Below are 16,152 nucleotides of genomic sequence, written 5' to 3' on the forward strand. Positions count from 1 at the left end.
TTCAGCAGAATATATATAAAAAAAGTTGATTACCCGACACACATGCGCAAGTACATAATAAACTCAAGACTCATAATGAGGTTAATGACATTCACCTACTGATTGGAAAGTACGTAACTTATTACAATAAGGCATAAGTTACACCAGATGTCATAATTTCACTAAGTAATATAGACAGTTTTGGCATGTACTTACTTTTTTTCTCTAGCTTTCACCACATTATGTGGCTTCCTCAGGAGATAACTTACCTTCCCATGTCTTAAATCTTGACTATTCTTGTCCCATCTCCTGAGGAAGCCACATGATGTGAAAGCTAGAGAACAAAAATAAGTACATGCCAAAACTGGACTTATTACTTAGTAAGTTATTACAGCTTTAGAACTAATAAGATTGAAAACAACAGAGAGTCAATTTTTTAAAAACTTTCTAATTTTATTTTGGACAATTATGTACAGTACAAAATTCATTTTGAAGGCTGTTGCCAGTTACTTGTAAACTGGCTGAGTATGTTTCGGACATTGTCCAAAAATAAGGCACACTGTTACAAAATTAAATCATTTAAGAACTGTCAGGAACACATTTTTTTATCATTTTCACCTAGATACCTCACATTCTGCAAGTGTTTACAATACCTCAGACATAAGTCAAAGAATTCAAGTTCTTGAAATCAAATTAACAGGAAGAATTAATATTTAAGAAAAGAAAAGAACCTAATATGAAAGAGTGTAGTGTATATGCTTTTTATAACGTTTTGATGGTGTATTTTACATATTCGTGCATATCAAAGAAACCATTTTAACTTCTTTTGGCTCGAGTACTTTTCAAATCTTGATCCGATCTTTTGTAAATGATATGTAAGTCTGCATGTTAACACATTTACCTTAATTATAATCTTACTTCATGGACCATGAAGGTGTTTAATATCAGCAGCTAGTTTGTTAACACTGGAAAAGGTATTTATTATTTGGTCATGATTACCAAACGAAGAGATGTGATGTAATGACTAATTAAGACATACTGTATTTTAATTGATGCAAAGATAGAATGGCACAACCAAATTTACAATATCGTGATTACTTGTTTGGTATCTTAATTGCTTCAAATGACTTTGTAACAATTATAGATTTTACAATTAGGTAATGACGAGAAATTATAGTGCTTTTTATAGTGAAGAAAAATTATGCAGGTTGTAAACAGAAATTAATGCTTAAAGAATCAAACCTTGAGAGTTGTAATACTTATTACTCATTTTTAACATCATATCCATTCGGACTGCTTCCAATTATTGCACTTCAGATAAAATTGATACTTGCTAATGTATTTTACAAACTATATACTCAATTTCTACAAAAGAAGATATACTGTGCACCCAATGAATTGTAGTTACAGAGTTGAATTTGTTTATGTCTTTAGCCTTCCATTAAAATCATGTCCCCAGCTTTTGCTCATATATACACTGTTCATTGAAAAATGAATTTAAGAGAGCATAAGCCATTACACAAGAAAACACCTATATGCACGAATACAATCTGGCACTGTAATGTTAATTAAATTACATGATTTTTTTTAAAACAAATTTGGTACTGGAAAGCATCTGCCACCATTTGGAACTTCCATAAATACACAAAACACAGAGATGAATGTGGCCACAAAGCGTCGAGATCACATGTTGCTATTGAAGACCATGCTCAGACATCACTGTGTAAGCCTCCGCCGTAACAGAGTTCGCACGAACGAAGAAATGCACTTGCGTCAAACTATACTCACAACACAGTCTGCAACTCAGTCAAAAAAAAAATATGCTTCATATACTCGCATTCACTCGCAACAATGTCTTGTGAAAACAATTGAAACGTCCAAATTTAATGTAGCTCTGACTTATGATCCCTCTTCAGTGTGGTGTGTTGGTCTCTGGTGGTTGAATAGCGTGCCAGGTCGCCTCCCCCTTTTCCTTGTAAGCAAGGATAATCTGTTTCCCTCCTCTGGGGCTGCTGTTGTTGAAGATACTTCGTGTTCTACTTCAGGAACTTCTTCTTTCTCTTTCTCTTCTGGTGCGTTTGCATCTTCTTCCTGTTCCTCATCTTCCTGCGGTTTGGCCTCTTCTTCCTGCTGAGCTTGGCCAGGTCTGCGGCGGGGTAGCAGGGACGAGACAAGTTGGCGACGGTTGGTGGCCACCGGGCGGGAGTGTGGAGGCTTCTCAGTGATCCTGAGTCGAGGCCTGTTCCTGAGACGAGTCAGTGGATTGGGTGGTGGTGTCGTGACGCCTTCCTTTTCCTCCTCTATGTCCTGGTTATCACTGCCCTGAGACTCTTCAAGAGGATGTTCGGGTTCCTTTGGACTGTCAACACCATCATCGGGCTCTGAGGGTGCTGCAGTGGTTGTGGTCGTGCTTCCCAGTCGTCCTCTAGAGTGGAGACTGATTCGAGGGCCTGGTCTTGCTATAGGACGGATTGGGTTAGCAATATTTACCCGGCCTCTGGTTCTGGCAGGGGTGCCTATGGTAGGCTTGGTGAATCCTGTTGATTCTTTTTCTGATGTGGAATCCTCGTCGCCCTGGGGTTCCTCGTTTCCTGGTGCTGCAGTAGTGGTCGTGCTTCCTCTTCGTCTTAGATTGTACCTGTCTGCAAATGTGGGTCTGGAGCCTGTGCCAACATTTCCGATTACTGAAGAAGCTGAAGTAGTTTGCTGTCTGTGTTGTGGCCTGAATCTATTTCCACCCCGCACCGTTGCCCTGCTTGGTGTAGGACTCTGTTCCTCGCCCGTGCTGTCTCTTTGAGCCTCTTCTGGCTTAGATGTAGTTGTTGTTCTCCTACTGTAGGACGATCTGGAACCTGATGACCCTCTTGAGTTGTAGCGGTTTCTCGTTCTAGGGCTGCTTGTGGAGCTGACTTCGGATGCATCTTCGGTAGTTGTGCTGCTTCCCTTATCGGGTCTGCGGAATCTTCGATTACTTGGACGACTACTTGGTCTGTTCTGAGTTTGTGTTGGAGCTCGGTTTTGTCCTCGTCCTCTGTAACGCCCACGAGATGTAGCCTCGGTGGTGGTTGTAGTGGGAGCTGGAGTTGTTGTAGTCGTAGTGGTGGTAGTCGGGGCAGCTGTTGTAGTTGGTGTTGTTGCCTGAACTTCAGTCGTTCGTTGATATTCCTTTTCATCCTGTTCTTGACTTAGTTCATCAACTCCTGTATCTTCTCCAGGTTCTTCGGTTGACCCATCAACCAGGTTGCTTGTGTTTTCTTGAGCCTGAAGAATGGCATAAAGGTCATAGATGGACTTATCATCAAGAATTGAAGCAGTTGTAGTTTCTGATGGGCGTTCAGTCGTTATGGGCAAATCTGCAGTTAATTGTGTTGGCTGAACAGCAGGTCTTCCACGTGTTCTTGCGGGTGTGTAGGTTGGGATTTGTTCTTCCTTCGGGTCTGGAATGAGAGGAATGAAGTTTGGCTCATACACATCGGTGACTTTCGAAGACTTATCTTCGGGGGAGACTCCCAAGAATCTCACAGGGGCACCAGGACCTCCTGGAACAGACGGGAAAGATGGAACGTAAGTTTGAGAAGGATCGGGGACTGGTGGAGATCCGGAATGGGTTCTGAAGGAACTGCTGTCGACAAGCTCCAGACTGGGTCTGACGGCTCCTCTAGAGGGGGTCGGTACTCTGTAGGTGTCGGACGAAGATGTGTCCTCAGATGAGTCCACGGGAGTTCCAGGGGTAGTTCTACGGGGAGGGAATCTCGTATTGGATGGAAGTCGTTCTTCTACTGCTTCCCCCTGACCTTCTGCGGATAGACTGTTGTCTTCCTGGCTCTGACTCTGTCTGCCTCTGAATCTTGAACCACGTGCGGGGACTACTTCGTTACTGGCGGGCCTGTCCGTTTCTTCGCTTGATGTTTCTTCGCGGCTACCGGATCCTCTGTTGCGCTCGATGGTTGTGTACCTGAATCTGCTTCTTCCTGTTGGGCTTGTATCGTCGCTTCCCCTGCTGCTGCTGCTACCACGGCCTCTGTGTCGAGGCGCGATCGTTGTCGATGCATCCTCGAAAGAGTGGTCCTCCTCTCGGGATGAATAGAATCTCCCTCGGGAGTTCTTTCCTCTGGAGTCGGACCCACGTCCTCTGCTGGGCGGACGAAGAGTTTCTGACGATATGTCATCGTGGTGGACTCTGTTGACAGCTGCTCCTCCAGTAGGAAGATACTGTCGTCTGCTAGTCTTTTCTGTTGTTGTGGTGGTTGTAGTCGCAGCGGTTGTCGTCGTGGTGGTGGGCTGTGGCGTTGTAGTTGTGGTGGTTGTTTCGGTCATCTTTTCTGGCTGCAGACTCTCAATGGCTGGTCCATCGTGGGCGTTGGTTTTCGCTGGCTGAGTGGCATTACCGTCATCCTCATCATCGTAATAATAATACACATATTCGTACTCGTAGTCTTGTCCATTTGGCGCCTTCTTGTAGTTCACTCGGGACGTTTGAGCCGATTCTGCAGGAACCAGGACTTTGTCATCCAAATCGGTTCCCTTTCCAAGACGAAAATCATTTTTCTCCACGTTCTTACCGAAAAGATTCACGGAGACCAATTCGCTCTTATACGGTGCAGGTGGTGTAGATAAAGGTTGAACCAGATCTTCGTAGTCTGTTGTAGGCTCGGGATTCGTTGTTTCTGGAATTAGAGTAGATTGGGAGTTGACATCTGGGGCGATTGTCACATCTAATGGTGCTTTACGTTCTTGTCCATTAGTTGCAGGTACTTTGAACCCGGATCTGGATTCTGGCTTAATTTCTATCCCACCTCCATGCACCTTCTTCTTAACTTCATGATCAGGGTCGGCCTCGTCCTTCTTAGTTACCTTGTGCGATTCTCCTTTGGCCACAGACTCTGCCGCTGCTTGCGACTTGCGTTGCATAATCTTACGTTCCACTTCATCAAAAGGGGGCACTGCTCTAACGCCAGTCAGAGCTTCCGGCACGATCTGGACGCCTCCTGGTTGTTGAAGACCGCCTTGAACGAGCACCGCACGGCTGGTCACCACGGAAACGGACGTCTGGACTTCTTGCTCGTCCGTTGTGCTGGAGGGACGGTACGTGGTCGCAGCTTCTCCTGCGGGTAAGACATTTTCAGGGTTGAGGATGGCCCCCGTCAAAATTTCCATAAGAAGGGGCTCCCCTGATGTTTTGTTCTTCTGCGGCTTGTAGGTGGTGATGTCATAATAGTCAGGTTCCGTTACTTCGTACCCCTTGCTGACGTAGTTCCTTGGGGAGGCTCTGGAGTTCCCCAGCTGGACAGGACCACTTTGGAACAGCACATACTCTTCGCCTGGACGTGGCTCCGTTATCAGTTCCACCTCCTGCTTCTTGGAGGTTCTGTCTTCACATCGAGCGTTGTCCACGAGCGACACCAGTAGCACCGCCACCAAGCTGCAACGAGAAAGCAAACACATGTCAATTAGATTCCACATTTTATCAAAGTTTGACAAACAAAAATTAGGACACAAATTAAGCATCATTTCACTGAAAGTTGAGATTGTAGAGTATATGTATTGACAATAATTTTATCAGATCGTTCAGATAAATATGAACAGATTTTGGTTATAACGCACTATTATAACAATATGCATGTGTTTACTAGATCATGAATAATGTTAAGTAATGAAAATTTGAGAATAGTTTGTTGAATTTCTGCAGCGAAATAGAATTTAACGTAAGAGTCGGTATGCCTAAATATATGAATAGACCTTGGATTATTTTATGCAAATTCATTGATTTCTAGTTTTATTCAAGCCCATTAAATGTTGCGTTCAATACAATTTAAAACGTTCTCTCCTGAATAGATAGCACGGTCACCAGTGATAAATCATGGTATTAACATTGATCACTCCAATCTTCAATGTATGTAGCGCAAGTGACAAGTGAAACTCACGCCTGACAGAATTGTAGTTCCCTCTAATGAGAACAATAACAGTCTGTGCCAGTATCACTAAGATGTCATTCTGTGGAAACGTTAATGAATGTAGCAATTTTTGTGAACTGCGTCCAGGGAGTCTGTGCCTCAATCGAATGAAAACTAGTTCTCTGCACAAGTGGTGACTCGACAGGGCTCGACCAATGAACTCGTGAGAGGGAAAGTGAGCGCTTGGAGGGGAAAACAAGACCGCAATTGCCAGCCGTTATGCGCTGGACAAAGTATAATTGCTTGAACAACATTTTTATTGCTGCGGTAACGGACTGTACATTCATATGATTTTTTTTGAAAGAATTGTTTCTTTAAAACATGGTGCAATAAAAAAGCACATCTGAAAAGGCTTGTCCTTGTTAAAAACAGCTCAGTGGGTGATGGGCTACAAGCATATGGCCTGACCTCACCTTGATACATAAACAATTGTTCCTAAAAAGATAGACGAGTATGCTTGCACTTGATGGACTTGATACCCCATGTTCCAGTTCGGGACGCCCAAGCAGAGGAAACTTAGAGAATCAGAATTCATTGCGAAACATGGGAAGCTCCTGGGTTGACCTTTGACCTCCGTGGAATCCCAGCTGACCTGACAAATATCGCTGCCTCTCCACACCCCGACCTTTGGCTTGCGTGAAGCAACCGACACTTTCACTCCAAACTCCGACTGACAAGAATAATGCACCATTGTCTCCCATAGGAGTTTTTAGGGCAATGAGGGATTGTTCACGTTCAGATCTCCACCCATTGGCTTCTTCCTTCACAATAAGGTTGACGTCATCATTTCGTATGGCATTTGGTGAGGAATTATATGGCAATAAAACATGGCAAATGTAGTGCGTTGTTTAGGAGCGGGGTGGACGAAGTAGGTACAATCCACCATCAGGTGCGTCACCAATTTTGCACAGCAATTTACGGGCCGCGAATTTTCTTTTCAAGTCAACTTGTGAATGCGGTTTCATTTCTTGCTCTCTGATTGGCTGTTGGAAAGTTACGGTGCTGTGATTGTGAGAATGTCTTATTTCCTATTTTTTAGCGCAAATTTCCTGCTTTCTAATCTAATCTAACCTAACCTAACGTAACGTACAGCGCAAACAAGATATTTTCACAATCACAGCACCGTAACTTTCCAACAGTCAATCAGAGAGCAAGAAAATGAACCGCATTCACAAGTTAACTGGAAAAAGGAAATGCGCTTACGGGCCGACCGGATTGGTTAGCACAGAACGCTACGATACCAGGTGTTCCAGGTTCGAAACACGGATTGGGCATGTGTTCTTTGTGAGTGTCACTTCATCAATTTCAGCATATCAGCACTCGCCCTTATCTTCGTGATTAGCCAGAAGTGACATAAAAGCGAAGTAAAATAAAGCAAATCAACCACTTTACGGCTATTAAGCTCAAAATTTCTATGACTGCTCCTGGTCCAGTACTGCAAATCGATCAACACTTAAAATATGGCGGACTAATATTGTGGGCCCTCCAAATCCTGGTCATATTTTCAAACTTATATCTAGATCGTTAGTGCATTACTGGTTGTACAGTCTGTTAATAAAACGTTTGAAATATTATACGTGATTGTGGATACATGGGAGACCAATTGGGGGGGGGGGGGATAAGTTGCCAATATTTTGGCCAGGGTAAGTTCTGTGGCCGAGCGTGTTAATTGGTCGAGTTTCGATCCCGCCATCAAAGTTCCCGAAGGCGGCCGGAGCTTCATGCTGATCACATCATCTCCAGAATGACCAAACTCTATAATGTTGTTACCCTACCCTTCGCTGCATCATGATCATACCCACACTCGGTACAGAATAAAGGTGACAACGATATTTTTGCAACGCAGTGGCAGGTTTGCACGGCAAGCAGCTGATTGCATTTCCCACACTCCCTTCGCTCGCTTGCGGTTGAAAACTCGACAGCGCCAGAAGGTTTATCACTTCTTAGTCGAGCTATACGACAAACTCTACAATACTTGCAACTTTTATTGCCCACAACCAGCGTCATTACAACACGATATTCACTTCCGTTCGGAGCCATACCTGCACTGCTACGTTTTGAGGAAGTGTTGTGGGACTTCACAGCTTGTTTCCTTTCCTCCCAAGGTTTGGGCCTTGCGAAAAGTTTTATGAGCGTAATTTGTAGCCGAAAAGTGTCACAGCGTGGGAAGTAGGCTACGCAATGCGTTGCTTATATTCCGTCGCAAATTGGAGCAATGAGTTTCTAGCGGTTGGTGTTGTGTTTACAGCGCAATACGTTGGATCTGTAAATCCAGAGTATTTATTTAGCATTAATTATAATTATAATAAATTTTAAAATATTTTACTTCTTGTATTTGTCAAATTCTGATTGAATATAGGCTTCAGTGACTTGACTCATTTTCAAAAAAGAAATTATTTTGATTGAATAAGTAAGAATTCAGGGTCATGCTCCGGCAAGTCATCAACACTAGTCAAGCCCAGCTATTTGGCAACCCAACGGATTATTGATTGAATTTGGTTATTTTACCTTCATTTTCTGCCACTTTTTGGATAATCGCGACGATAAGAATGAATCATGATATGATGAAATTGATGAAGGGATAGTCACAAATAACACCCATGCAAAGGCCCGGGATTCGAACCCTGCACCCCTGGCGTCATAGCGCGGTATGCTAGACACTCCGCAACGGAGGTCGTTAACTCATCGAATGAAAATGACACAGTTGGGATATCTATAACTCATCGTAAGTAGATATGTGAGTAGATAAGTGTACCGAATGTCAGAAGAAGAAGCAATGACATTAGAGTAGCCTATAAACGAGGTTCTGATATGACCCACCCCAGAGAGTGGAAAAAAATGAAAATATATTATTGTTCCCTAGGGTGTTCCCAATATTTCTGTTTCCTTTGTTCATAAAACATAAATGTGACGTACAGTCATAGAAAAAATTACTTCCCTCAAAAAGCCTTAAAAACTGCAGTCTTATAGGGGAAGTATTTTTTCCCACGACTGTATATAGGAGGCACAATTCACCTGGTCTATCAGGCACCCCCTTTGGATACGCATTATACGAGACACTCATGACAGTGTACAATTTGTTGGTAATGATGGTAATTTTTTTATGAATTATTGTCTCAAAAATGATCTATAATGTGATCTAATAATAATTTTTGCTCCTAAAATGAAAGCTTCATTTTCAAAATTAATAGAGAGTAAAGGAAGGTCGGGAAATATCGGACAGCGGCTAGTATCGGACAAGAGTCGTTTCAAGCATTTGCTGCTTGAGGCAGCACTTGTCATGCAACTGGTATGTTTACTGAATTATTAGAGGTGGGACCTCGCCATATGGCAAGTCGAAGCCTTGCCGTTTGTGAGCTGTGGTGCATTTTGTTAAGATTCTGGTGTTTCTTGCTGCACGGAGATAATTTCAACGACTAGTAATTTCAACTGAAGTAACTACAGTCCAGCAGAATTAACTTGAGAGAAATGGCCGCTCTGTGAGTGATGCAACTGCGCTCGAATTGGCTAGAGCGGGGGACTTCCCGCTGTAACGGGCCAACGGAAACTCTACAGACTCTGCTCTAGAGTATCCGTTGGCCCGTTACAGCGGGAAGTCCCCCGCTCTAGCCATTTCGAGCGCAGTTGCATCACTCACAAAGCGGCCGTTTCTCTCATGTTAATTCTGCTGGACTGTAGGTGCAAACATTACCTATTACGCTGTAAGATGTATGTTCCAAATTCCCCTAGTTTTACTAACGTTCGTTTTGTTATTGATTTTTGATGGCGTGTCGCTCGGGTGATATCGGACAAACGGGCCACGGGTGGTATTGGACAATCTTTATGATCAGTGAGATGTGGATTCTGATGATTGTGTTTTGTTTTAGATAACTATGGAAAAGATTCGAGGAAAATGGGAAGAGAGCAGTAATGACAATTAGGGAAGCAAGTGAGAGATATTCGGTTCCGAAATGTTTCAACATTTGGAAGCAGGGCAAAAAATCCTAATAAAACCATACACAGTCAATAGTGGGACCTTCCAGAGAACCTTCTCCGATGCTTTTCTCAAATAAATTGTGTTTATGATGTCAATAAACAAGTTTTTACTTACATATTGTTTCTGTCCGATACCACCCTCCAAATATCAAAAGTACAAATAAAATTGGATTGATTGGATTCATTTGTTGTTTTAAGTCCACTTTATGCACACTAAGGCTAATCGGGACTAGACCTACAGTTTAAAGTGGGATCCGAACCAGTATGTGCCTCCACCGGGAATAGAACCCGGGAAAAGTACAAATGAAAACAACAACAACAAAAAAACAATGACTCTGGAAACAGCAAAATAAATAAGTTGTTTTTATTTTTAGAAGAGTGTGTTTTAAGGAATGGATTGGAATAAGAATGAAGTTTCATTAATTTTAGCTGTCCAAAAATATGAAATCTTGAAAAAAGATAAGGTTTCCGATACCCCCGACCTTCCCCTAGTTGAATAATTCGATAACGCCCGTTGTTTGGTGGTTTACACTACCGAAGCAAAGGTAAGAAAAAAAGGAAGTGCTAATGTAGTTTTCTTTAGTTTTATTTAAACAGCAAGGTTTTTCTGTATAAGCCATTAACATCCTTTCAGAGTGAGCCTTGCACTATCAGTCGTCGGTTAGCATCTGAAACCACAGCTGTCTCTCGCGAGAACAGATTACAATTTTTTAAAGTAATTTTACTTTAAAAGCATAGATTAATGCGATAACAGTGGCTAGAAAGGAAACCTCAAAGTAGAATTCACCAAAAAGAAAAAAGAAAAAATCAAGTTTGCTGGAGGAAAAACAAATTTACCACAATTAATTATTTACTCCTTTGCGAAACATTTGAGTTAAAATAATATTGCATTGACCATATTTTCGATTAATTTCGTATTTATTAGCAAGTAAGTTACGCTAGCAAATCCACTAAACAACAAAAAAAAGGAAAAAGGAAACCTCAAATACTATAAAAATGCAAGAAATACTGAAAAATGACCCAAATACCAAAAAAGGTCGGAAAATACAAACAAATACATAATAAAAGGGGTGTTTTCAAGTTCTAACTGAAGGAAAATGAATTAGCATTGTCTTCAAGACTCAGAAAGAAATACGATTTTTCAGGTTCCGAGCTCAACTAATTACTTGATGTTTCCGCTGAATTTGCACCAATATTATATGCAAAATACTAAATTTTGTGATTACATAACAGGTATTTCAATATTCTGATGTACCGTGCGTCCATTTCGATCTTCTGCCCAGAGATCGGGAGAAGCGTGGCGGGCGGCGCTGTCGGAGATGCCGACATTTGCGGCCTGTAATGCCCGCTTATTTTTATGGACATATGCAGACATTTATATAAATATTGCAAAACGAGCACTAACCTGTGTTATAATTTATCATCTGTAATTCATCCAAGTTCTGCCCTTATATGCACAAATAAATACGCTTTAAAAAACAATGTAAAGGGCCACAGATAATTAAACATTTTAATCATAGTTTTGACAGGTAACGTCCTGCTTATGTTTATATCCTTGAAAGAGTTTTGTGTCGATGGGGATCGTTTGGAGGTTTCGAATGTGCAACACTGTATCAAGATTACGCTGTAGACGAAACCGTTAAAAGTCAATGGTGTTCGTGAGCTTCCTTGCAATCCGAAATATCCGAGCTCGAGTTTTTTGTTCCTTCGCGACAGAGCTGTGAATATAGTGGCGAGCAGATGTAAACCAAGAGCGTGTTAATTTCGTACTGTGCGCAAGAGTGTTATTATTGGTTACTTGCCGTTACTTGTTTGTGTTATTGCAGTGTGTATGTGTGTTGTGTCAGTAAGAGGATTGGAATGCCAGCCGCAAGGTTCACGTTACGAGGGGGGCTGATAAGTTCTCGGCCCGACCCAGAAGGACTTTAGCTACAGGCACGAAAGTTTCAGGCTATTCAACGTATTCTCCCCGAAAGTCTACACACTTGGCACTTGGTGGATATGAGTTTGAACAACTCTTATAACACAGGTTAGTGCTCGTTTTGCAATGTTTATATAAATGTCTGCATATGTCCATAAAAATAAGCGGGCATTACAGGCCGCAAATGTCGGCATCTCCGTCAGCGCCGCCCGCCACGCTTCTCCCGATCTCTCGGCTGCAGATCGAAATGGACGCACGGTATTTTTAAAATATTTAAAAGCAAAACGATGGCAACGTGATGCTTATAATTGCAGTGGAATACTCACCCACTCTCTCTCTCTATAGTCTATATATAAAAATGGATGTATGTGTGTATATATGTATGTATGTTTGTTCCGGCATAACTCTCGAACGCCTGGAGCAATTTCAACCAAACTTGTTACACATATGACTTACAATCTGGAAAGAAATACTGTTGGGGTGAGACACCCCTGGCACCCATAGGGGGAGGTGAAACTACAAATGTTGTTTATAATCAAGTTTGAGTTCAATTAATATTAAGTGAATTTGTAAAACATTTTACTTTATAATTTGTATACTGTACTTATATTTTTAAATACCTGTAAATAAAATTAGTAACATTTTACACTATAGTTAGAATTGATTATTATCCTGTCTCCGGGCAACACCGGCTAATCAGCTAGTTCTTAATAAGCAAAAGAGGTTCTGGTAATCTTCATGCGATGAACTCCTATGGGGAAACACCTTTTAATGATGGAAAGTTAACTATTTTAGGCAATAAATAAAACTGTCGCATGATCAGTGATGACCGTACGTTCGATTCCTTTGTTTAGTTATTATTAGATTTTATTTTCAGCTATGTTGAAATGCCTGTTTCAGTCTCTAAGTTTAATCGCGGCGATGAAGATGAATGATGATTTTATCAAATAGGTTAAACGAGCAAACACGATAAAAAAAACCGGCATTAAGGTGCTCGTACAGAATTTGGAAACAAATTTTGTTATCAATATTTTGTGTTCGGTTCGTACTTTCAGACCCAACATTATCACCTTTGGAGGTAGAGAATTGCGGTAAAGAAATTGCGTTCAGATCACCCCACCCCCCTCGCTTCCCCTCCTGTGTCTTCTCATGAATAACTGCTTCCCACTGTGAAGAATTTTAACGATGTGAAGCTGGCCACGATGTAACTTTCACTTTCAAGCTGCTCATTTGCCTTGTTAATTGATAACTTTACGACGGGAAGGATCCTAATTGCATGATCAGCCGATATATACGTGCAGTGCCTTACCCAGAGGAAATACCAGGACTGTAAAACCACACCATTCGCCTTGCAGAAAAAGTCTATAGAGAAGCACAATACTTGATACATTTACTAGACAAATTCAGCTTTCAAAACAAAACCTATGATAAAACCCTACCTTCTTCTCCATGTGAAGTATAAATATTTAAAAAAATATATAATAACTTGTGTTAGTTCATTACCGAATATCGTACAGATAGTACAGTCAGGCGCGCACACACACACACACTATATATATAGGTATGCTTTCCCTTCCACAGTGAAAACATATGGGAAGATGTGAAGGTAGTGTCCCATACATTCACAATCAAGTAATTTATTGGGAAGTGATGTGATCAGCACCATGCTCAGGCCGCTTTAAGTCCCCAGAGTTGTCTCCAGGTACCCATTTATTAGGGACTGGATGAACCCCAGAGCCGCTATGTGCAGGAACATTACTGAAAACATTCCCAATTGTTATCCCATTCCAGGAATCGAACCCAATTCTCCGGCGTTGACGTCAGACACCCTACCGATTAAACCATCGCACCTCTCTCCACATACACACACGCGCCTATGTATGCCTAAGAAGTTTTAATTCAATGCTTGTTAGCCGAATTATTGCTTGTCTCTGTGTACTAGAACAATTAATTTGGTTTAGCTAGCACTAAAAATAATAATTATTATTATTTAAGTTAATGGCATGGGATACCAAAAGCTCTGAAATATGTTCATAAGGACTTGAGCAAATAATTTACACTGTGCTGACGAACCAGGTGTTGCAAAATTTCGAAGAGGTTGAAATTCTAGTGGGTGAAAAGTGCACGAGTAACAGCCGTTAACACTTAACTCACGTCATTACTACTTTCACTTGCTTACGAAAAAAAAGTTTTAAAAGTGCCTGACGAAGCTGTTTCTAAATGACACAAGAAAGTAACTTAGTGGGAAAATGATTTTAAGAGGACTCTTGCTTGAACGTCCACAGGTTCTGACCAAACTGGTTGGGGACATCAGAGAAAGTGGAAATGATTTCTCGTCGCCATGTCATCGCCTCTCGATCGCTCGGTTGACGGATTGCGGAATCTCGAGCTGAGTGGGATCCTGTCGTCCTTCGCCATCCGTTTCCCAGGGGAAGAGAGTTTACAATTCGAAAGATATTCGAACCCGGGACCCATTGACTGCAATGCTACGATATTACCAACACGTCATCGTGGAAGCCCCAATACTTTTTTCATAATTCATAAACATTGGTAAATTAAGTTTCAATTGTTAATCGGTTCAAGATTCATAAACTTTCCTAAACATTGGAAAGATTCAATTCTAAACTATGATTGAATCTTTTTTTAATTTTTTTTTTAAAAGAAATTGAACATACCAATTACAGAACGGTTAATAATATTTCGTACCTCAAACTGTTATTGCAGGGCAAAACAGCAAGTTCTACGCACTAGGTGTCGTGTCGTTTGCGCCGAGGCTGCTTATCGGTTCATTTCCGCCGTGACATATGTCAAGACCATCCTTGGCTGGTTTTCCCACAATCCAGAGTGTCATCACCGCCGCGCGCACGTGTGTTTATGGGCACATGGTGCATAGTGCATAAAGTGGACTTAAAACATAATATCAAACGTATGTTTATGACGTTGCACAGCTGTGTTACACTGAAATGTTAAACTTATCCACAGAGTCAAATATGACTTTTCTTTACTTATTTTAAAATACGTTACACAGGATTACTTGTATGAATTTTATTCCACAACACAAAATACATAAATCAGCATCAGCCTATTAACTATTAATCATTTATCGTTAATCGTCAAAAAAACATTGTAAATACAGTGTTATTTTTTGCAAACATTATATAAGTAATAGCTACGTATATATAAACACAACATTTCGATACACTTGCACAAGAACAGTACAAACGTTATTTTAATTCTTGTAGGTATGCAAATGCTCGAAGGCATCCTCGAAGATCGCCTGAGCTTCTGTACTTCGAAAGAACACACTCAACACATTTGTCCATTTCGATGTATTGATATTTTCATATTCTCAGCCATCTTGTCGTCTCTTACAAGTCTCAGTTTTACATAAATACTAATTTCCCACTGTAGATCCGTCATATATACTTTCATCTTACATTCATTTACCAATCAACTTCCTTTTTAATCAAAGATAAACACAGCTGCAGCTGGACAACGTCATAAACTCACGTGTGCGCGGCGGTAATGACACTCCGGATTGTGGGAAAACCCACCAAGGAAGGTCTTGACATATGTCGCGGCGGAAATGAACTGATAAGAACCCTCGGCGCAAGCGACACGGACTCTACTCACTACTTTGAAACTCAGTTCATTATTAAAAATACTGGCTAAAACAGGGTGTCCCAAAAAAAAGGTAACCGAAATATATGGTAACGAAAATTCGGTTATCTTTTCCTTGTGCCACCCTGTATATTATTATAATTCATAGAATAGAAACAATCCATAAATGGGAAAGTCTAGTGAGTTGATACAAAGATTATGTTGATAAACATTTTATTTAGGTTCTCAAAAAATAAACTCCTCCCTGATCTCGCTTTGTAATGAAGGTGGTCCCAGGTTCGAAAGCCGGTGGTTCGTATCCCAATCTAAACTGTAGTTCCGGTCCCGATCAATGATGATACGAGGGCGGATTGAAAAGTTCGTGGCCTGAGTAGGAAGGAAGCTTTTAATTTTAAGTTTCATACATTAGTTGCATAGCTATATCCTTTGGTAGTCACTGTGTAAAATTTCATTTCATTTCATTGCTCTATTGTTTCAGGCGAGGACTTTTAGTGGGCAGAAGTGACGGAAATTTGTGACATGGAGAAAATAGAGCATCGCGCTGTCATTAAGTACCTGCATAAAAAGGGTTAAACACCACAGCAAATTCATACGGACATGGTAGAGACGCTTGGAGACTCCGCGCCCTCGTATTCCATGGTGAAAAAGTGGGTGGCTGAATTTAAGCGTGGAAGAAACAGCATTGAAGATGACCCCCGCAGT

General features: G+C 41.3%; 1 protein-coding gene across 1 annotated transcript in view; it reads right to left on the bottom strand.

Moving 5' to 3' along the window:
• Window positions 1–411: 411 nt before the first annotated feature.
• LOC145977779 (uncharacterized) overlaps window positions 412–16,152 on the bottom strand; it is an 85,215-nt gene continuing 69,474 nt past the window's right edge. Inside the window, exon 2 of the mRNA XM_083110055.1 lies at window positions 412–5,401. Coding sequence (XP_082966181.1) covers window positions 1,879–5,401 — 3,523 coding nt within the window. The 3' untranslated portion in view covers window positions 412–1,878. The remainder of the gene's footprint in view (window positions 5,402–16,152) is intronic.

Source organism: Lepisma saccharinum, chromosome 23 (assembly GCF_977018435.1).
Source record: "Lepisma saccharinum chromosome 23, izLepSacc3.1, whole genome shotgun sequence".
Classification (NCBI taxonomy): Eukaryota; Metazoa; Arthropoda; class Insecta; order Zygentoma; family Lepismatidae; genus Lepisma; species Lepisma saccharinum.